Source organism: Hoplias malabaricus, chromosome 12 (genome assembly GCF_029633855.1).
Source record: "Hoplias malabaricus isolate fHopMal1 chromosome 12, fHopMal1.hap1, whole genome shotgun sequence".
Lineage (NCBI taxonomy): Eukaryota > Metazoa > Chordata > Actinopteri > Characiformes > Erythrinidae > Hoplias > Hoplias malabaricus.
The window spans coordinates 39246130-39268555 of record NC_089811.1 but is presented as its reverse complement, the minus strand read 5'-3'; the positions used below and the strand labels follow the sequence as shown (position 1 = coordinate 39268555).

Here is a 22426-nt window from a genome sequence, read left to right as displayed (position 1 = left end):
TAGTAGCCAAGGCTCACTGAAGCATGAGGTGAGTAAAGGAGTGAGTATGCGAAAGCTGCCCTGTATGCAGTAAATAACAACTTTATATCACATCTAGAATTAACATTTTCAGCCTACACTACATTTTGTCCTACGGTAGCTCTTCAGTGGGATTGGACCAGACTGTCTCACCCCCTTTCCCTTCACAAATGAGTGAGACATCGGTGCCCATGGCCTTGTCACCTGTTCACTTGATTTTCTTTCTTGGACTGCTTTTGAAAGTTGCTAATCACTGCATACCACAACCCACAACACCTGACCAAAATAGTATGTTGATCACAATTTGGCTCTTGAGTTTTATGCCTCTCATGTTTCCCTGTCTTCACTTGTTCTTCTGTAAGTAGATAATCAATGTTATTCACTTCAATGCTCTATGGTTATTCACACAAGCTCAGTGAATTCAGAATAAGCATGGTTTAGGGGTTTGTCACTTTATGGGAATCTAATCAGGTATTGTACTAATCTGACATTTTGTTTATATCTTTAAACTATGCAAACAAGCAATAAATGTAGCCATTTATTATTTTGCTGCTTTGGTTTTGATCAAGGGAACTGAAATACAAGTAAAAATGTACACTTGGTACCAAATAATAGCTACATTGCTATATAGCTGCCAGGGGAAGCCTTTATGTAAGAGACAGCTGTGTCCCTCCCCCTGCAATAGCAACAGAGCAGTACCACAGTGACAGGGGCATTATAGCACTAGGACTATGAGAGTGAGGTAGTATTAGCTGTCATCTCTTTAGCAGGTAAGATCATTATTCCTAAATAACAAAAAGGGTGACGGTCAAAATCAACGCACACAAGGATGTCACACACACAATGAGTTTTTTTGTTACACCAAAAAAGAAAAAAAAAAAACCCACAGTATATTTACTTGATATTCATCAACTGTTTCAACAAAGCAGGAAGCTCCCTCATTGCAGAGGAAACAGACAATGTCCCTTTCACTATCTCTCATCCAAAAGCTATTTCAAAGGTCACTGCTTTGGCCGGCTGCTCCGAAATGGAGTTCAGTGAGCATGCACAAGTGCTTGTTATTTTGATCCGCAAGCTGTTTCCACAAAGCTCAGCGCTAAGTGGCAGAACTGCGAGCCAAACCAGGCTGTGGAGACACGCCTCAATTACGCAGCCATGCTTCACTTGCAGGCCCCTATAGCTGGCATAGTGCATAAAGATGACTCCTGAAAGCTAAATGGACACCCTGAATGACCTGCAGGCACTGTGACCAAGAATTCAGAGCATTTGCTACACAAAGCCATCATGCGACTTCAAAACAGCTTGGACAAGCCAACCACCTTTTCAGAGCCCTGTTTGTCCTGGTCTGTCATTCTAATATTTTTCAGACTTTTCTCTCATTTTGTGTTTGTCTAGAAAGACAGGCAAATTGAGAGATGCTTATTGCTAGTAAGGACATCAGCATACTTATTACAGCTTTACTATCAAGAAGAATATATAAGCCAATTTCCAAAGCTTGCAAACACCACCAAGTCAAGCAAATTCTTCCTTCAGGCATTTGTATGCTTAATACACCTCAAAATTCAATCAGGCACTCTATTAACTGCTTCCTCCTGCTTACACACATTCACACGTCAAATCTAGTTGAAACAGAAATAAGGATATAATTATATCAAGAGCTTAATTTAATAAAAGGTATCTCCGGCAGTGCTAATCAAAGGCTTAAAAATGCAGTTTGGAGGTAGGGGCATAAATCTTAATTTCTCCAAACAATGACTCACTCACCAACAGAATGAAGTTGAAAAGGTCAGCAAAAGATCATAAAGCTACATGCTATTAAAATGCCTCTAAAAGCTTCCAAATAGTTAATCATTTACAAATTCCACAATGAATTGCATGTAAAATTCCTTTTCCATATGTATATAACATGGCATTCAGCAGACACTCATATTAAGAGAGATGGAAAATTGTAGTCACGTGACAGAGGTAGTTATGTTAGGAGTCTTGCCCAAGGACTTGTTATAGCATGGTGTTCTTACCAAGACTGAGAAACAAACCCTGTCCTGCTGTGTTGAAGTCAGCTGTTACACCATTAAAGTACATCAGCTACTTTATTTACAAATTCAGAGCAAATGTATGACATATGCAATGGTCTCAAATGGGTGGTTTGCCAGACAGGGATTAAGACCAGTCCTAGACTATATCCTTCTTTCAATAAATAAAAAATCACAGTACAAAATGCTGTGTAGTCCAGAACTAGGCATAATCACTGTCTGGGAAACCACCCTCAAATTTGTAGATGCTGTACTTAATCTTTAGTTCATTTACACCATTAGTTTCTTACCTACACCTATTATGAAGTTTGCAATGCTAAACAAACATTTGTTCAGAGAAAACCACTTTAAGCACAAAATGAGACCTATTGTGTAGAAAAATCAGGAAACAAATTACAGCTAGACTGTACAAAGATTACTGTAAACCATCAAAAGAGATTGGGACTGTTCATGATAGAGCAGTGTACATGACTCTGTGTTTAGTATGATCTGTTTTGACATTTTCTTTCATAGCGCAATGAATTTTACGTTTGTAAGTGTGACATAAAAGTTTGATATTTTGATACTAACTTGTTTTTATTGCAAATGATGGCTGCTGTCCCATGTACAGTATATACACTCCCCTTTACATAATGCAAATTAGTGAAATCAACAAGGAAAATGTTGACATTATCAGATTATAAAAATAAATGGCCAAGAAGGATTTGTATTATTTAAAGCACTAAAACATTTGGTGTTTCAGTAACCAGGTACAACATTATTTGAAAATTTTTTAATTTTTTTTTTTTTTTTTTTTTTTTTTCGTACAAAACCTCTATCTCCAAATGAGCATGATCTCAAATTACTCATGGTATTCAAGGGAACAAACACCCATGTCATCTTGGTGACGAGATAGAATTCAGTTCCTGCACTCTCTTGTTTAAAACATCTCAACTTGGGCACCTTGGCAACTTCATACTAAGCTAAGCTAAGTGAATCCCACCCCCCTGTGTGTCCCCCTGCAAAGCCCTTCAGATTTTCTGTTTCCGCCAAGAAAGTAGACATAAACAAAACAATTCCAGAGTTTTTACAAACAGCCCGTCTTTGACTGGTAGGATTAGTAAACAGGCAACCTGCCACCACTGTGTACTTCATTGAAGAGGCATTCCACAGAACACCTCATCAACAAGTCAGGGCTTGAAGCTTTTTGACAGCACTTTTGTCTTCCGCCACATGGCATAATACCTCAGTTTACATCTAAAAGCACTGCCTCAGGGTCTGAACATCTTACAGCCCACATGTTGTATGCCGATATATCATCATCACAGAGTTATTTCCCATATATTACTCTATCTGCTAACCTCTGTTTAGGAGTAAATAAGAAAAAGCCCCTCATAAGAAATGGGGTGATATATCATATCTCCATCCAGCGATGAAGGTCTGAGCGACAAAAGAAACAACAGAAAACTAAATTCTAAACTAAATATTTTCCATTCCTGAGATGCATCTGTAATGTAGGTACCAGAGGCAGCAGGTTATGTTACTTAAGCCTTTCCTTATTTTTTTATATTTCTGGTGCTTAAAATCATGCACTCAGTCTAGATGAGGGTATACATATCCTTTTAGTTCCTTAAGGAGAGAAACAGCTAGATCTAAACAAGTTGGGTAAAAGGACTAATTGCATTGTTCTATACAACAGTTTTTACATATGATTATTTCCATAAAATCAAGCTCCATATCCATTTACCAGCAAATCAAACTTTTCAGGCTAAGGCTTGAATGCTGATGTGATGTAGGACTGCCGGTCTCTCAGAGAACTGCTTGCTTGCAAAGTGCGATTTCAGCGTAAAGAACCATACATTCCTTGTAACAGCATTTATCAAAAGACTCACCAGCCAATGGGACATCGCACTACCCGTTTAGACGGTTTAGATAGAACCTTCCTTGCACTTGTTGTTGCACTCTGTGTCAGTCAGGTCCACAAGAGGCAATGGTCGAACTAGGCTGATGTGGACGGTGCCATAGTCTCGCCTTCTCTCCACGACAGTGGATAGTGGGAACACAAGCCTGAGCTTTGTCCTGACATATTTCCTGAGTTGCATTGTTAGCGGTGGAAAGGAAACACACACACACACACACACACACACACTTTTCAGTGAGATTCTCCTGGGAAGCTGATGAAGCAATGTGTAGCATAGTCTGTGCAGGTATTGTTAGTCTTTGTTTTCACGGTTTTCGGGGTCAAAGTTTAACCAGTGTCTCACTAAAGGCTCCAGTCTAGACTAAGATTCTTAACTTCCATGTTGATCATTGACAGAGGTTTCAAAGCATCCTGGCCGGACTACGTCTGTCCCACTGACTGGGGTTATTACATGAGGTTATTTACTAGTTCTTCATAAGAACAACTGATGTGCTCTTGTCACTCTGAAAGGGAAAGAAACCAATGAAACTTAATTATTCTCAAGCATACAATGACTGCAAATACAATATATGTAACAGGCAACACAGCTTTTTCTTCTCGCTGAACCTCAACAAATAATATAAACATTTTGAACTATGTATATTGTTTATTTCCTATATTGAAATAAGCCATGTGAAGGGTAAGGCATAGTGACTACAATTTATTTATCTATTTTTATATTACAATCTGTATAGCCTGGCTACAGGACGGTTAGACATTTAAATCTAAAAAGTGAAGGTGTAAAACAAATTAAGCTTTTTAATCATCTACCTTTTATGTTTCTGCACAATATAATTGTAAAGTTGTATCAAAAGTAATTCACAGTGGTAAAAGCCACAACCCCTGGTGGCAGCTCCACAAAGCAGCATTTAAGGGCTAGCTGGACAACTTAAGTCCAGAGCTGAGGACTGTCCAATAGGAATGTCTCTCAGATCTTATAGACTTGGATAAATCCTGTTTTGTGGAGTACTCCACTGGTTACTATCAACACCTCTATAAAGAAATCTGAGTCTGTAATTTTCTCTACAGTGCACCATAATCACATCAAAAACACTATGAAACACTAAGCCAAAAGCTTGGTCATAGTTAAAAATAAACAGTTGCTGGAATTCCTCTTTAGAAACATGACTTCTAAATGGTGTTTTTGCATTTATTTTGATTTGCATATGGCTTGACATAAAGCCAAAAACAAATATATTTTATAATGTTTGTGTCAATATGAAATGGAATGCTGTTTAGGGATCTGAAATCCTTTAATTAATGTTTGCACATGTGCTCCGCTGAAGTGCATGCAGCAACAAAGTTAGCATGGTGCTTTGGTACAACGACAAACACACAATAGGAGAAATCTTCAATTTCACATGCTGATAAATCATTACCACTACTTTGGGAATCAGTTTTAATGAGTTAAAGAGGACTAAGATCAAGTCTCTTAATGCACTGCTGATAAGTTGGTCGGTATTATGAGGTTAAAAGGCGGTTACAGATTTAAGTCCACGTTTGTGGAACAGTTAAAGGCAGTAAAGTTTAAAACCATAGGGCAGAACATTAGTTCTGCTAGTCTTCCTCCTTCTGCTGTGTTGTAGCACAGATTAGTGAAGGGCTGAACAGGTCACAAGCAAAAGAATCTTAAAGGTCTGGCAGGTCAAAAGCCCTAACCAACAAGAAAGTGGATGTGTGCAATGGCACACATTGCAGGGGACCGTTTTAATTCTGACACTTTATGAGAGCAATAAGAGATCTGGAAGTGTCTAAACAAGTGATCAAGAGAGTGAAGAGATATGAAGTCAAGGCAATCACCTTTACATATTAAATGACAGAGCCATGGAAGGACAAGTCTCAGGACACAGGGAGATTTACTGTCCCTTGGAGTGGGAGGCATGTTTTCAGTTGGGAAAAGCTGTGGGGCAGTGCTATAAGGAGACAACATTAAGCACCTGTCTCCTTGGCTATTATTCAAACTCTCACACTGCCACAGTGCCTTCAGCACCACCGCCTCCTAACCACAATATTAACCACAACCACTGCCAAACAAACTACCCCACTTTGCTCCAGGGCAGCTGACACCTAATACCAGCCCTAAAAATATCACCTTAAAGTACTGCAGGCTTGGCTTGCTACTCAGTCAACATCAGTGTTGGGCAACAGTGATGAGAGCATATCCAAAAGAATAGAATAGCAATACTATACAAGAAAACAAGAACTAGAAAACAAGAAAGACACGTAGACCACAAACGCTGTTAGTATAAAATAAACACATCTTATTGCTTTCATCTTCAAACAACAAGAAATCAAGCTCAACTCAGATTTCCGATCTGAAAAACCCAGAAAAAAAGTAATTGGAAAACTGAAAAACGTTCTTCCGCTGTGGGAAGTAAACAACTCAGTGCCAAAGGTCTGATAAACACACACAAACACATCAAGCATAACATTATGACCACCTTGTTTCACCTCCTGAACGTCCATTCTTCGAGTTCCACTGAAGACACAGGAGCACTTTGCAGTTACGTCATTACAGACCACAGTCCGTTTGTTTTTCTGTTTACCTTATTTTCCTCCTTTCACCCTGCACTTCAATGGTCAGACCACCCCACAGGCACACCACAGAGCAGGTATGATTTGGGTGGTGGGTCATGCTCAGCTTGGCAGTAACACTGATGTGGGGGTGATGTGTTAGTATACATTGTGCTGGTACAAGTGGATCAGACACAGCAGTGCTGTTTGAGTTTTTAGTTCCACTCTCTTAGACACACCAACCTCATTGGCCCACCTTGTATATGAAAAGTCTGAGTCAGTAGCTCATCTGTTGCTGCACAGTTTGTGTTGGTCATCCTCTAGTTCTTTAACAGTGGACACTGGACATTTTGGCTGAATATTTGTGGGTTCGGGACTATTCTCAGTCCAGCAGTGTCACTGAGGGCTTTAAAGTTATATAGTAAAGTTAGTAAAGTACTGGGTACAACACATATTAGACACCTCCTGATTAACAATGCTTCAAATAATGGGTTGTGATGCAGGAAATTGTTTTACATTTGTTTACTTTTTTAAAGCAATAGCTCCTGCATAAACAAACTGTAATATGAATACTGGAGTCAAATGTTATAGTGGCAAACGTGCAACAGGGCTTAAATTCAAAAGTTCAGAGAAAAGACAGGCATATAAATAGTAACACACACGGAACACACTGTTCCCCCTGTGGCGAGAGAGAAAGGGGAGAGAACCAGGGCGCCAACAGTGTTTTGACCCAGGACTCAGGACACAGACACGCACGCACACACCTATACACTCTCTCACTCCCCCAACACACACACACACACACACAGGAAGCACAATGTCCACAGCAGGAAGCACCTCAGCTTAGAAACAAAACCGTGTGGTGGGCTAACTTTAGTAACCTCTGGCCTGTTCCACCTCCCTCAGTCTATTACAGGAAAGGCTCCATCACGCCTCCATCATGTATATTCAGGGGACTCTGTCACCTCATACAGGTCACCCTGAGAGTGCAAGTCTAAGGCCAGAGCTCTGGGCGAGCAGCCAAAACATTCTGCTGCGGGTCCTAAGTGTGATCAGCCTTTTTTGTATCTTATGCATAAGGGCCTTTCAAGTGAATGTTAAAGCAAGGAGAGTGTGATTATATTGAAGCCTATTCACATCAGGTGAATTTTTCCCTTCTCCTTCTGTTTCTCATGCCGTTATGTTAACATTCTGACCCAACTGGTTTTCGTGTGTTTCTATCCTAGTATTACAATATAAAGACTGATGTTTAATAAATCATTTATTTAATTCAAATAAATTACATTTTTTCAGGATTTTAAGATACTATTTCTATCTTCAGGGCGGCATGGTGGCGCAGCAAGTAGCGTCGCTGTCACACAGCTCCAGGGACTTGAAGGTTTTGAGTTCAAGCCCCATTCCGTGAGGAGTTTCACATAGGGCAGAGCTCACTCTCCTCCTACCAGCAACCACAACATCACCAACTCTTCTCAGGGGTCATTAGGTAGGCACCTCCCTCCATTAATGTTTTGCTGAATTAAGCCCAGAAGGCTGTAAAGGTCTAGCATCCTAGATCCACCCCCTTCAAGCTAATGTAAAGACCTTTCAGATCCACATCGGCCTCCCTGGTGATAACAGCTGAACCCTAGCCCCACTGCCACCGTTAATGCACTTTTAAATTAATTTTCACAGCATACAGATGAGCAGATGAGATTGTGTGTGTGTGACAGTTTAAGTGTGTGTGGGAGCTGGAGGGACAACAAATGTGATAATTTACACAACTCCATCTGGTTTCCTGAGAAAAGTAAGTGAAAGCATGCGTGGTGCATTGCTGTCTGCTCCACAAGCATAAAGCAGAAAACAAAACAAGAAAAACATACACAGAACAAAAACGAGCCCAAAACACACAGCTCAACACTCAGCTGTAATTTTACGTTGCTCCTACCATCACCTTTCCTCTCCTATATGATCAGGGTCAGGATAAAGCTTTGTAAAAGAATGAAGTTTAAGAGTAATTTAATCAAAGCAAAAAAGTGAAACCTGCTTAGAAATGTTTGTTTGCGTTAATTAAAAGCAGCCCTGTAGACTTGGCTCTTATTCTTTTGTTTGTGCTTTCTGAGTGAAACGGGGGCCCTTTTGCAACAAGGTGGGGTCCAAATTGGCCCTGCGAGAAGCTGCCGTCTCTCATTAGCTTTGAGGTGGGCGAGAGATGGGCAGCAGAGGGAGGAGGAAGACCTGGAGCGTGTGAACTCTTTAGAGGATTAGATATTTCTGCCCCTCCTGCCGAGACCTGCACGTACAATAATCATCCCATGCAAGAAGGGAAACCACAGGACAGAACTTAGGTCTGTAGCATGCAAACCAATTAGAGTTGTGGTCAACATTTCTGACAAGGAATATATATCAGGAATATCATGTCCAACATTTCACCTGAAAAGGGAGGGTATTAAAAGCAGATTGCCCCCCTTTCCTGCAGTAACAGCATTTAATCTTTTGTGACAGCTTCATATTAGATGTTGGAACGTTGCTATGAGGATTTGATGGCATTGCTACTTGAGAACATTACCAAGGTCAGTGGTGATGTTGAATGATATCACCTTAATCATCAAAAGCACTCCTGTAAATCCCAAAGACACAGAATACAGCTGCATCACTGAAGAAATTACACTTCCAATTCTGTACAGCCCAGTGCTGAGTGGCTGAATTCACTGATTATAACGTGTGTAAAATTATGGACATATACTGAAAAATATTCACTTAATGTAATGCATCTAGCTTAAGTTGTTTGTTTGTTTGTTTGTTTTTGCCCGAAACATCAAATCAACCATTAATGTTTTTCGATTTGCTGAATCTCCTGGGAATTTTGCCAAAATATTGCAGCTGAATGAAACACTAATGGGATGCCTTAAAACATCTATGTGTTTTAAGCACTCATTTGCTTAAATTTTCAGAAGCAGGCAGAAAGACTGATGCGAAGGTCAAATGCAAAACTGCAGAGATCAAAATTATGTCCCAAAGGAACAAAATTCATCAATATTTAATCTCCAACCTAATGCTGCCAATGGCTCTGCATCATTAACAGCCACTGATTTGCCTTATTAAAACAATATCTCCATCTTGTGGCCACAGATCTCCATCCTTTAGCCTACAAATCTACACACTGGACACTAACAACAAACAGCACACATGCAGGAGTTCCAAGAAATGTTTTTGACCTAAGTTACTCTATGAAAGAAAAACAGATACTAACCAATTTCTTTAACTATAAAAATCACCATGTGATTAGCATTAAAATGTGTAATTGGTTTATTGGCAATAGGTAGATTATGTGTGAAACTGTGTGTGTCTGATACCTGTGATGGACTGTCTCCCTGTCCAGGGTGTGTTCCTGCCTTGCACCCATTTTCAGGGCTGTGATTTAATGGTGCTCAAAACTGCTATATGCAATATTACCATCTTAAATAACTAATTGCTAGTGCTATACTAATACTAATTGTTGGCTGGAACTGGCCTGAACTGTTCTGGCGCTGGTGGAGGCAATTGGGCTTTGACAGGTAGCTAGATGAGATTTGATGTTATTCCCCATTTCACAACAACCATTCTGGCAAAGCCATACAACATTTTGCATTCTCATGTGAATTGGCTGGCTCTCCCTTTTCACTTTGCCAGTTTGGGAGCATTTCAGATTTTTACAAAGTTGCATTTGGTTTTGGGCGGCACGGTGGCGCAGCAGGTAGTGTCGCAGTCACACAGCTCCAGGGGCCTGGAGGTTGTGGGTTCGTTTCCCGCTCCGGGTGACTGTCTGTGAGGAGTGTGGTGTGTTCTCCCCGTGTTTGCGTGGGTTTCCTCCGGGTGACTGTCTGTGAGGAGTGTGGTGTGTTCTCCCATTGTCTGCGTGGGTTTCCTCCGGGTGACTGTCTGTGAGGAGTGTGGTGTGTTCTCCCCGTGTTTGCGTGGGTTTCCTCCGGGTGACTGTCTGTGAGGAGTGTGGTGTGTTCTCCCTGTGTCTGCGTGGGTTTCCTCCGAGTGACTGTCTGTGAGAAGTGTGGTGTGTTCTCCCTGTGTCTGCGTGGGTTTCCTCCGGGTGCGCCGGTTTCCTCCCACAGTCCAAAAACACACGTTGGTAGGTAGATTGGCGACTCAAAAGTGTCCGTGTGTGTGAGTGAATGTGTGTGTGTTTGTGTTGCCCTATGAAGGACTGGCGCCCCCTCCAGGGTGTATTCCCGCCTTGCGCCCAATGATTCCAGGTAGGCTCTGGACCCACCGCGACCCTGAACTGGATAAGGGTTACAGATAATGAATGAATGAATGAATGAATGAATGAATGAATGAATGAATGCATTTGGTTTCATGGCTAGGGTTGATGCTATTCAGCAGTTCAAATGCCAACAGTTAAGAAAAGTTACACTCACCTTTTTTCAATGATTTTTTTAAAACACATTTATTTAACATTCATTACACAGACACACATTAAGGTGTAAAAAGAAAAGAAAAGCACTTACACATTTCCATTCCCTGTGACTGGGTTGTCAATAGTGTGGGATTACAATATTGTGGTTAATGCAACACCCAAAAGTGTCTGTTAGACTCCAAACTCACTGTGACTGGTGTAATAGTATAGTCTAGCAACAAACATGCATAAGGTATGTTACCACCAACACAAAAAGCCACTTTTATTTGTTGAACACATATCTTATCAGTGTCACCCCTGTGGAATTAAGTAACCACTGGAGGTCTTTACCACTTGATGTATGCAGTTGGTTTTCCCTGGCAGAGACCTGCTGGTTGCTGCTAAAAAAAGCAGACAGAAAGTACACAGTTACTTTAAGGTAAATCAGCTGTTAAATGAAATGTGTTGCTCTGGTGAAAGTGCACTTGACTCTAATATCAATATGTTTAATACCAAGTGCCAGCTAGAGGGATATAATAAAGCTCCCCAGCACTGGGACGTGAAACAGTGAAGTATAATATCATCTAAAGGCTTCACTCAAACCAGAATCAAGTTTGTAAAGAGGAGATGTGAAAGATTTCAGTGAATGGAATAAGGGCTTTCCCACAGTTTACAAATTAGTATTCATCACCCCAGTTTTGTGAGCAATGTGGACACTGGACTGCTGTCTGAATATTCATGAGAAGCAATAGAGGGAATGACAGACAATAGTGAGAATCAAAAGTCAAATGCCTACATGCTCGTCTCACAGTCCGCCTGTGTGGACACATCCGAATGGCGCTGTCAGAATAACTCTTTGAAGCTTTCCCTGCACTTTTTGATCTCTTAAAATTTGCAGGTGTTCTGTGAGCTCCAGTAAATGGTGAATGACTGACAGCTCTGCTGGCAGTGCAGCTAGGGCAAGGGGGGTGTTGTGGACGTACTATTGTGTATGTATTCTTCACATATTTCTGGGAAAGCATACTTAAGGATTTTATCTGATTTTTCACTTTCACACGTGTGTGTTTGTGTGATTATCTATGAATAGAAACAAGTAATGTTCTCTATAGTGCAATATTTAAGATTAAACATAATTTATTATAACATATTATGCATATTTCCTTATTCAATTACATCCTACAATTGCATTTTTGCTGAAGGAAATACCTGTTGTGTGGCATACAATCATCTTCATGCTATGAATATTTTAAGGGCTTACAGTGTCAAAAACTCTATAAGAATGTCTACTTTGGGATTAAACCTGACACATTGAGGATTCAGACATTCAGTGTGACACTAAAATACACAGTCAGCTCCACTCAGTATTTTCTGACGGATAGGAAAGATTTCTGAACCAAGCAAAACATAGCTCAGATATGCCTCTAGTGAAGGTGACATTCAATGACTCCAAACATACCCCTTGTAATCTTTAAGATATACTCGGTTTACATAAACTCAGATTAATGCAGCTAGTTTTGATAAAGTCATTATTCAGTCTACCACTAAATAATTAAGTGTTTGAGATTTCAGTTACTCATTTTTGATTCAAGTCAGAAAGGGCCATAGAGGTCCATGCAATGAGATAAGAGCTGGTTATAAATGCATCTGGTTGCAGAGGTTACTGTCTTGGTGTGAGGAGAAGAAGTGTGTGGAAGGATGATGAAGTGGGTGATACTTGGCCTGCTCTGTCTGGCACTCACTGAGGGACTTGTGAGGTAAGAGAACAGCAAAATATATATTTTTTTCCAGGCAAAAGTATCAAGGCAACAAGAATAAACTACAGCAATATCCATAGGAGGATTTTCAAAAACAAGATTTATAAAGCTGTTCTGATGAGTAAAATGACAAAAAACTTCAATACTGTAATATTGCTGCTTATTTATTTATTTATTTTTGAGGCTAGAAAGTCTGTATACTGCCATGAATACACACACAGAATGTTTAAATAGGCCTGCAGACGTTCGGTTTAATATTAAAAGCCTTCCTTTGGTGAACTAATAATCCTGAAAAAATAACCTCTGTTCCAACAAGTGATATACAAACCTCGTTATTTGATAAATATTTGTTCAATTTGAATTTGATGACATCAGCCAAAAATGTGGGACAGTGTCAGTGTTTACCACTACATTACATAACTACTATGGAATCAGATTTGTGCCAAAAAGAATCGCACAAAAAAATCATCACAAATATAAAACTTATAACTTGCAGACAAAATATCCAGCTCTGACATTTGTGCTCCATGACTTGCTTGCACGTGAGCTCTGAGTTCTGCGCGTGCTCTCACAGTTTTGTGCGTGAGTTCTGAGTTCTGTGCACGAGCACTCCAAGTTATGTGCATCTGATCCCTGAGTTTTGCGAGCATTTTTGACACAAACCTCTCGCGTGGGCGGGTTTTCTCAGGGGTGCCTTCCCATTGGCTAATGAGTTTTTGTCGTTCACTGAGTTCACAGACGTTTTTCACGACTCAACTGCAGCAAGCGTGTGTTTTTTGGCTTTGGGTCTCTGCATGTGCCGAATATCACTCATATGAACGGTGCTGAATAGCTCCCATAGAATTTCCCCTTTCCTAATATTTAAACATATAGCCCTTTTTGCTTAAACTGCATACTATTAGAACATTTTACATTTTTTGTCACTTCACCTGCTCTTGTTTATTAATATTAATAATACCTATTATTATAATCATTGCTGATTGCTGAGAAATGATTATTTTTTAATGAATCATTCACATTTCATAATCAATCGACTTTGCAGAAGTTAAATACAACTTTATTAAATTTGCATTCATTAAAGGCACAGGAACATCTCTCATACTCCTTAATGTCATGTTTCTTTTCTCCGACCTCATGTAACACACAATGCACATATGAAATTTGTTAAAAACAGATTAACTCTGATAATCAAAATACAATTTGAGTATTTAAATCATAACAGCCGTTGTGGAATAGGTTCAATACGTTAGTGCACAGGATTCTGAACAGGAGCTCAAGCACTCAAAAATATTTTACAAATAAACAGAAATAAATGCTCATTTAATCAGTTGTATCCTGAGTAAACAGACATCACTGTGCAGTTACTTCAGATCAGTACGAGAGACAAACAGGGTTTTTTTCACAGTAAATTTTTTTAGACGAAACTACCTCAATATCTACATTGATATCGTCGGACTTTGTGATTTACAACGCTTTTAAAATGTTTTAAAACGCTGAAATACCTGCAGAGTGTTCGTGTTATGTAAAATCTCCACTGTCTCTCTCCACTGCTGAGCTGCTACGTGGAGTACGCATGCGCAGTCCAAAATACCTTGGACACTGAGTTGTCACTTAAAAATTAATTAGCCAATGGGAAGGCACCCCTGAGAAAACCCACCCACGCGAGAGGTTTGTGACAAAACTGCTCGCAAAACTCAGGGATCAGGCGTACAAAACTCAGAGAGCACGGGCAGGACTCGAAGCACTCGTGCACAAGCCTAAGAGAGCATGCGCAGAACTCAGAGCTCACGCGCAAAAGTCATGGAGCACAAATATGTTTTGTTTGCAAGTAATACGTTTTATGTTTGTGATGATTTTTTGTGCGATTCTTTTTGGCACAAATCTGATTCCATAAAATACTACTTTAAAAAAATTATTTATGTATTTTTGAAAGTGAAATTTTTAGCACCATGTGTCTTTTATTAAGGACCCATGATTTTGTAACCCATGCACAATGTGAATTGGCCTTGTCTTACTGAAATAATGCTTTCTAAGAAAAATACATTATCTGAATGCAGCATGCTGCTCCAAAACCTGTAAAAAATTTTCAGCATTAACAGTGCCTTCATAGATGTGCACCAATGTTATGTGCACTAATGTACCCGCACACTATCACAGATGCTTGTGTTGGAACTGTGCGCTTATAACAAATTGGACAGTCCTTCTCCAAATTTTGGAATATCTTGATATTTTCTCACTTTGCCTTGATCCATCTTAAATGAGCTCAGGCCCAGAGAAGGCAGCGGTGTGTCTGAATACGGTTTATGTATGGTTTCTTCTTCGCATGTGAGTTTTAACTTGTGTGGTTCTGAGCTCAATCAGTGATTTCCACTACAGAATTGAGACTCTCTAATTCAGTACCACACGCCAATATTGGTTTAAGGCATCGTCCCTTTCATACAGATATTCCTCTGGATTATTTTAATAAATGTTTATTAGTAGGTGCAGGGAGTTAATGTGTTGAGGTGCTTTGTGTGTTAACTGTGACTGCCTTGGGGTTGATTCAAACCAGCAACCCCTTGCACCAAACAGCAATGCTTTACCACTGCTCTACAGTGGGAGTGGGAAAGCAGGTGGAAATGGCAACTCAAATTGGAGGTTTGAAAAAAGGTGGGAATGGCAAAAAAAGACAATGGCATCTACAAACAAAGTAGTACAATAGCAGTACCAAACTAGAACCAAACTAAAATCAGCCTTGGCACTGAAACACTCTGCTAACTAAAGTGTGCTCCTTCCTTTCTTTACAGAAACAAATAAACTTAAAGCCAGTTCAGCTCCCCCTTGCCTTCCAAACTTTGTTACTTTTTCATTTAGTTACATCTTTTGCTAAGTACCACACTGTCCGCCACTCTAAAACAGTGCAGCACTGAACTGTGGTTTGAGTTAGGGTTTTATACAGAGCCCAGCAGGTGTTTCTGATCAGCCTCAATCAGCACTAATTACTGCTTGGGCTTCTGGAATACTGAGTTTTGACAGCTGCTGCCAGATTCTCTTTTACTGTGCTGCCCAACTACCTCCTGGTGAGTGGTGGCGTGAACCGAACACTTACAATAAGATAATACAATAATAAATTGTGTAATTATAACCTTATGAGGTGCAATTATGTTCCCTAACTGAAAGTTATGAAGGGGGTACCACCACAGTGACAGTTTTTCTGATCGTGTATTATGTACTATAAATTATAAAATCCCTAAGTACTTTACTATTGCAAGTTGAGAAATGTTGCTTTTGAACTGTTGCACTTTTTGTCCACACATTCTTTCACAGGCTGGTGAACTCTGAACATGCATAGCTCTCTGATATTCTGTTTTAAACCCAATCATGTCACCAACCTGTTTCCAATTAACTTACATTTATAACTGTATTAATACACAATTTAATCATGCTTATGTTGGCCCTGTCACAAACCTTTTGGAAATGTTGCTGCCATTACATTTAAAATATGCATGTATTTTTCAAAAATGTATAAAAATATCTCAGCTTCAACATTTGAAATATTGCTACTTACTACTTTCAGTTCAATACAGGGTTTAAAAAAATTTGCACAACATCACTTTTGTTTTTTATTTTTCACAGCATCCTGACTTTTCTGGAAATTGGATTTATATTTAGACGTTATGTTGAAGAAAATCCCCTAATGCCTTGAGTTAGAATTTGTCTAAAATTTATGAATTATGAGAAGTGGTCTCTCTCCCACTTACTCTTATGCCACTTGCAGATTTAGAATACCTAAAAAGCCCCATCCTACAAGTTAACAGGATTGGTTACTTAGGTTTATGACATAAGAAAGAAACCCTGAGAGACCCGTTCACCCATTTGAGACTATATATGGAAAACTGTAGTTTCAAAGCACAAAACTCAATCATAAATAACTGCAATACAGTGTAAAATATTGAAATCAAATCTACTCATTACTCTGATTTAATTTGGTTGTTGTTGTTCACAGACTCTCTGTAACTGGTTCTAAATCAGTCAAAGAACTGGAGAAGCATTTGTAATATGATCTGGTTCTGACAAAACCCATGATATATTCAGGAAGGTGCATCATGACCAAATCTAATCACAAGAATGTTAACACATCACACACTATCGACCTTCTGTTTCTAGAGTTCCTCTGGTGAAAAAGAAGATCATAATGGAAGAGAGTGGAACCCTCAAGGAAATTCTGAAACAGGCACAGTTCAGTTCAGAGCAAGGTTACACAGAGAATCTCATCAATCAGTATGATGTAAGCTTACATGCTACCATCAGCTAGATATGTAACACAAGTATGAAGATTTTATAGGGACCTTATTCACTCCAGTTTTACTGATATTTTCTAATGAGAACTTAGAGAAATTTCCTACAATCATTCAAAGCTACAGGTGACTTGTTAAAATGCACATACATGTCATTCTGTAGTACTCAATGTTTTTCATCATTTCCATCTCAAGATGGCCTACTTTGGGAAAATTGGTATAGGAACCCCTCCACAATACTTCTATGTCCATTTTGACACTGGCTCCACTACTCTCTGGGTTAATTCGGTCTTCTGCAAGAGCACAGCATGCTGTGAGTATCATCTTCAAGGAACCTCAGAACTTTCACCTTTTACTTATCTGACCTACAGTAACCTAAGCCAAAGAAAATGACTCAAAATAGTCACCATTTTAAAGTTTTTAAAAACAATTTGTTATAATTATGAAGCAATGATTCTATGCATCATGGTATTTGGTATGGTCTAGCATAAATTATTTGGTAACTGAAATTATAAAACTAATGTTGTGCATATATTTTTCAGTGAGAATCATGAGACATCAGCTAGTAGCATTCACTAAGAGAACTGGCCCTGACCCCATCCACTAATTGTCAAAAACCCACAAATTCTAAAATCTGAGCACACAAAATCCTTTTGAGTGCAGAGAACGAGTGAAATTTTAAAAACCATTAAAGAATGAAAATACCAGAGTTTAAGATCACGATTAGGCTATGTGTATGCCGTTACTCTCTCTGTGCTAGAGAGTTTCACATTTGTGCTCGCAAGAGATATTTACACACTTGAAATTTTGGTTTATATATTTGCAGGTTTATATTTTCCACCTGGTGTTTTTGGGCCCTCTAATCTTGACATTGAGGTGATGCCATACTGTCAGTCCTTATTTGATTAAAATGGCCTTAGATAATTAAGTCATAAAGAGGGCAATACAGAATGTGTTTGAAATACACTGGCTATGGTACTGAAATCAAGTTAATCCTTCAGTTGCATTGTTCATGAGATAATTTTCCTTCTGTTTCCAGCCTATCACCATCTCTTTAACCCAGGAAAGTCCTCCACATACTACAGCAATCAACAACCATTTTCAATCCACTATGGAACTGGGAGCGTTGTTGGAACCATTGGCTATGACACTGTCACAGTAAGTTTTGCCAAACTCCAAACTCCAGAACAAGCACCATTAATATTGCTTTAGTATTTATGTCAAATGTAACTAAGGGTGTCCATAAGAGTGCATGGTGTAGTCCCATGATTTTAACTTTAATTATGTAAAATGTGAGTGTGATGTTAAAGTCAACCCCTGCAGTTTATAAAATGTTATGTTTTAATAGTCCTTATTCAGTTAATCTACAAGTCTAATCCAACATTCCCAGAAAATAACACTTTCTATAAATTCAATAAAACCTGAAATCTGTATATTTAATTCACTTAAACCTTAATTTAATACTAGTTGATTATATTTAAATTCTTTTCTATCTGCTGCCTGAACCAAATTCAAAAGCTGGGACAAGTACATGTTTGGGCCTGTCAAAATAGCCTTTTATATTATGGCCTGATATTTTGTCCCTGAAATAACTGGAATAAATTATATAATGTCATATTGAAACCATTTATGCCACTCATACAAAGATAATATTATAGCATACTATTGCAATGAGGTGGCACCTTGGCCTGGATTGTTTACACTCCACAAATCTCAAAAGAAGGCAGCAAAAAAAAATAGGTTTACCTGTTGACGCATGTAGGAGGACACGTGTAGTCAGGTTATAACTACTAGCAAGTAATTTAATACACATTATTCAAAATATAAGAAGCATTGATGAATAACTTCATGTTTGGGCAGCAAAATGCTTAAATAGCCAATCAGCAGATCCTACATCATTTAAGCACTCCAACAGAATGGTTCTGTGGCCCTGAGTACAGTTAGCTAAGACTGTACCCTTCATGCTCAGAAATGTTCGGCCCAGTAATGGAAACGAGCCTGAATCATCCCTGCTGTAACTTGTGCAGAACTAGACCTGCTACTGTCCTGCTGAAATAAACATGGAATTACAGGGAAAAGATGTTGTACTGATGGAAGCATATGTCTCTCCAAAATACCAATACAATCCTCCACATCAGTGGTACCCCCAAGCCCATTGCTATGTCTATTAAGGTAGCATGTCACACTTAGCCTTTGGATGATGCTCCTTTTTATTTAATCACAATGATCTCAAATATTACCAGCTAAACAACATTTAGGAGCTGTCCAGAACAGTATTACCTATGTAACTAAAATAAGTCTTATTTTGCTTCTGTCCCAAATATATATAAGGAGTGTTGTGTTGGTTTTTCATATTTCTAAAATACAATTAGATATGTCAGTGAAAACACTTTTTTGTACTTTAGTCAGTTAAATATAATTAAAGCAATTTAGCAAATTACATTGTATTGCATTTTTAGTAAGTGTCCCGACTTTTCTGGAAATTGGTATGTACTCCTTGTCAGTCTTGTCAGAGTTGAACAGCAGTAACTATGCTGATATGATCTGTAGGAAAATGTGATTAGTAAACTGTAAATCTTGACAGATGGGTGAGCTTAGTGTCACAAACCAGAAGATTGGTTTTAGCACGCAAGAACCAGGAAATGACTTTGCAAGACCCCTGCATGACGGAATCATGGGTCTGGCCTTCAAACCTGACCAGGGAACCATTGTGGACACCATGATCCAAGAAGGTGTTATTGAAGAACCTGTTTTTGCCTTCTACTTAAGCAGGTGAAGAAAATTCCATACAATCTGAAACTTCACAGAACATTAGACAAGTGACAATAATAAAAATGGTTCTGGGGAACACACACACATTCAATTCCTGCTTCTACTATATCCCACAACCACAACCAAGAAAAATAGTTGATGTGTATTAGTAAATATAATAAAATTGCCTGGGGTGGTCAAAATTGCGCTCACACCCAACAATCTGATATAGAGGTTGCTGTGGCCCCTGTTCAACATTTACCCCAATATTGCAACAGGGACTCAGAGAGCGGCAGTGAAGTTGTCTTTGGTGGAACTGATCCCTCCCAGTACCAAGGCGAGATCCACTGGGTTCCAGTGCAGCAGGATAGCCACTGGCAACTAGTTTTTGAAGGGTATGTAATCAAAAGGAATTTCAAAAGTGACATAACAGTGGCCATCATGATATTTAATAAATAAATAAATAAATAAATAAAACTTCTTATAATAACTAATTTTTCCTCATTTTCATTATACCAAATCATTTTTCTCAACTGCTCTCAGATTTGAGGTGGATCATCAGGCCACAGGCTGGTGTGAGAATGGATGTACTGCCATAACAGACACAGGCACTTCTCTTCTGCTCTGCCCTCCACAGTATGTGGACACACTCCATCAAATGCTTGGAGCACAAGAGGACCAGAATGGCCATGTAAGTTCACACTGTTTTTCATTAGTGCAATTCAAATGCAGCACATTTTGCATAACCTGCAAAACTAACAATCAGATTATCCACCAGAATAATCAGATCCGCCAAAAAAATGACTTTAGTCTGGCTGTGATGGACTTTAACCAGATCATGGTAGTTTTAAATGAGTTACTTAAATAACTAAAAACATTTAAATAGTCTGAACATCTGTATTAAACTTCCAGTACGTGTTTGACTGCAGTAACGTGAGCAATCTTCCCCCACTAACATTCATCATGAATGGAGCTCACCTCCACCTGCCAGCCTCTGCTTATGTGCTTCAGGTGAGAGGAAAAAAATCATTGTCATCATTGCCTTCTTCAACAATAACATTATGACCACCTCTTTGTTTCTACACTCACTGACCATACTGGAGCACTCAGAAGTTCTATAATTAGAAAGTGTCCATCTCTTGCCAGTCAGTTTCACTGCAGCACTGAGAATGATCCACCACACAAGTCATACTTGCTCTGTGGGGGTCCTGACGATTGAAGCACAGGCTGAAAGGGAACAAACAAAGTATGCAGATCAAGAGGTGGACTACAGTCTACAAGCGCCCCTGTCTGATCAGGGGAGCTGAGAGAATGGACCATGAGTGTAGAAACAAGGAGGTGGCCATAAACGGTATTGTTGATCTGAGTACATTTTAAGTGATACATGCACATATGATTGAACAGGAAGAAGATTCCAATGGTAACTGCCGGAGTGGCATTAAGAATTCCCATGACCAGTACAGAAATGGACTACCTTACTGGATACTTGGTGATGTGTTCCTCAGGCAGTTTTACACTGTGTTTGACCAAGGCAATGCTAGAGTTGGATTTGCTTCCTTGGCATAATGTCACTGAGGCTTTTTTCACTGTGACTTCAGCAGTGCCACATTGAAAATGTGTCTTATCTCAAAGCTGTAGTTACAAATCTCTTAATGATAGCAAAACATAACACCATGAAATTCCAGAAACATTCACATTTTAAGTCTAAACATTATGATGCCAATATACTATAATTATTAACAATACAAATTCTTATGTTGTGACTTGGTCATAGCAGTCATCATCAATGCTTTATAACAACCCTCCCAACCTGTGGCCACAGACCTTATATGTGATCATATAGAGACGCATTTAAGTAATGCAGACATATTGTGAGCATCCTATTGACAACAGAAATGATAATGATTTTAAATTGTTGCAACTTAAACAGTTCTCCTTAAAATGTATGACTGACTAATAATAAAGAAATGAATAAATAAATTATCACATGTTATTGAGGACTTGCATGAGTAGGCTGAGGGGATTTCTGTGGACAGGCTTATGGAATTTTTTTGTTTTCCTAGTGTTTGTTAGCATGTTTAGTCTAGTAACTGCAGCAATAAAGTAAGGAAGTAATATTTGCACATCATACATGTCTCATCTCTTTTATTATATCCAGGGTAAGGCAAATTTGAGTTTCACCAAACTATTCCATTAACACTAAAATGAAATACATAGACATAGAAAAGAGAATAAGGACAAAGTTAAAAACACTACCCACACAGGGTCACATCTGCATGAAACTCCCCCATTAGCCAAATACTGTCTCATCTACCACTGTTCAAATGATACTGGATGATCTACATAATGATAATGTTTTTTGACAATTTCATAGATGACCTCGCTCAAGCAAACAGCAGATTTTTTTTGCAACACTGGAGTGTGGAGTGAAAGACACCTGTGAAAAGAACTGTGACCTCAAGCCGTCTTTCCCACACTTCACTGATTGGTATTCATCATTGGTTATGTGGACACAGTGCTGTAGTGTGAATATTCATGAGCTCCCAGACATAATGAGACACAAGAGTGACCACCAAGGCCAAAAGACCTCAAGCTTCAGTCTCAGAAACCCACTTGTGTGGACACATCTAGATTTCTTTGTCAAAGTAACTTTCTTTTAAGCATTTCCTCCACTATATGATGTGTTAAACTATTGGGTGTTACATGAGCTGAGTGAAGTGCAGCTGAGTGATTGAGATGACAGTTCTGTTGACAGTGTGGTTAAAAAGAAG

The 22426-nt window shown here is 39.1% G+C and overlaps 1 protein-coding gene and 1 long non-coding RNA gene across 3 annotated transcripts; one reads left to right on the top strand and one right to left on the bottom strand.

Annotated features, from left to right (window-relative positions):
• Positions 1–10984: 10984 nt before the first annotated feature.
• On the bottom strand, positions 10985–14161 carry LOC136664039 (uncharacterized). Its single transcript, XR_010795061.1, has 3 exons — positions 14130–14161; positions 11225–11274; positions 10985–11105 (listed from the first exon to the last, which is right to left on the bottom strand). It is a non-coding gene; the product is annotated as an uncharacterized lncRNA (long non-coding RNA).
• Positions 12569–21373, top strand: LOC136664038 (gastricsin-like). 2 transcript variants are annotated; one of them, XM_066641052.1, is made up of 9 exons: positions 12569–12627; positions 16774–16894; positions 17100–17217; positions 17944–18062; positions 19489–19676; positions 19934–20050; positions 20199–20346; positions 20568–20666; positions 21060–21373. In XM_066641052.1, exons 1-9 carry the CDS (start codon positions 12569–12571, stop codon positions 21219–21221), a joined length of 1131 nt encoding a protein of 376 aa, XP_066497149.1. In that variant the 3' UTR covers positions 21222–21373. The 2 variants fall into 2 exon arrangements, with proteins under 2 accessions (XP_066497149.1, XP_066497150.1); XM_066641053.1 differs by lacking the exon at positions 12569–12627 and adding an exon at positions 15654–15686.
• Positions 21374–22426: the final 1053 nt, after the last annotated feature.

Bases quoted from the DNA above. Each gene is read 5' to 3' on its own strand.
- LOC136664038 (XM_066641052.1), top strand. From the start codon at position 12,569: ATGATGAAGTGGGTGATACTTGGCCTGCTCTGTCTGGCACTCACTGAG. The intron at 16,895-17,099 runs GTAAGCTTACAT...TTCCATCTCAAG, and splicing joins ATCTCATCAATCAGTATGAT to ATGGCCTACTTTGGGAAAAT. The intron at 20,051-20,198 runs GTATGTAATCAA...AACTGCTCTCAG, and splicing joins TGGCAACTAGTTTTTGAAGG to ATTTGAGGTGGATCATCAGG.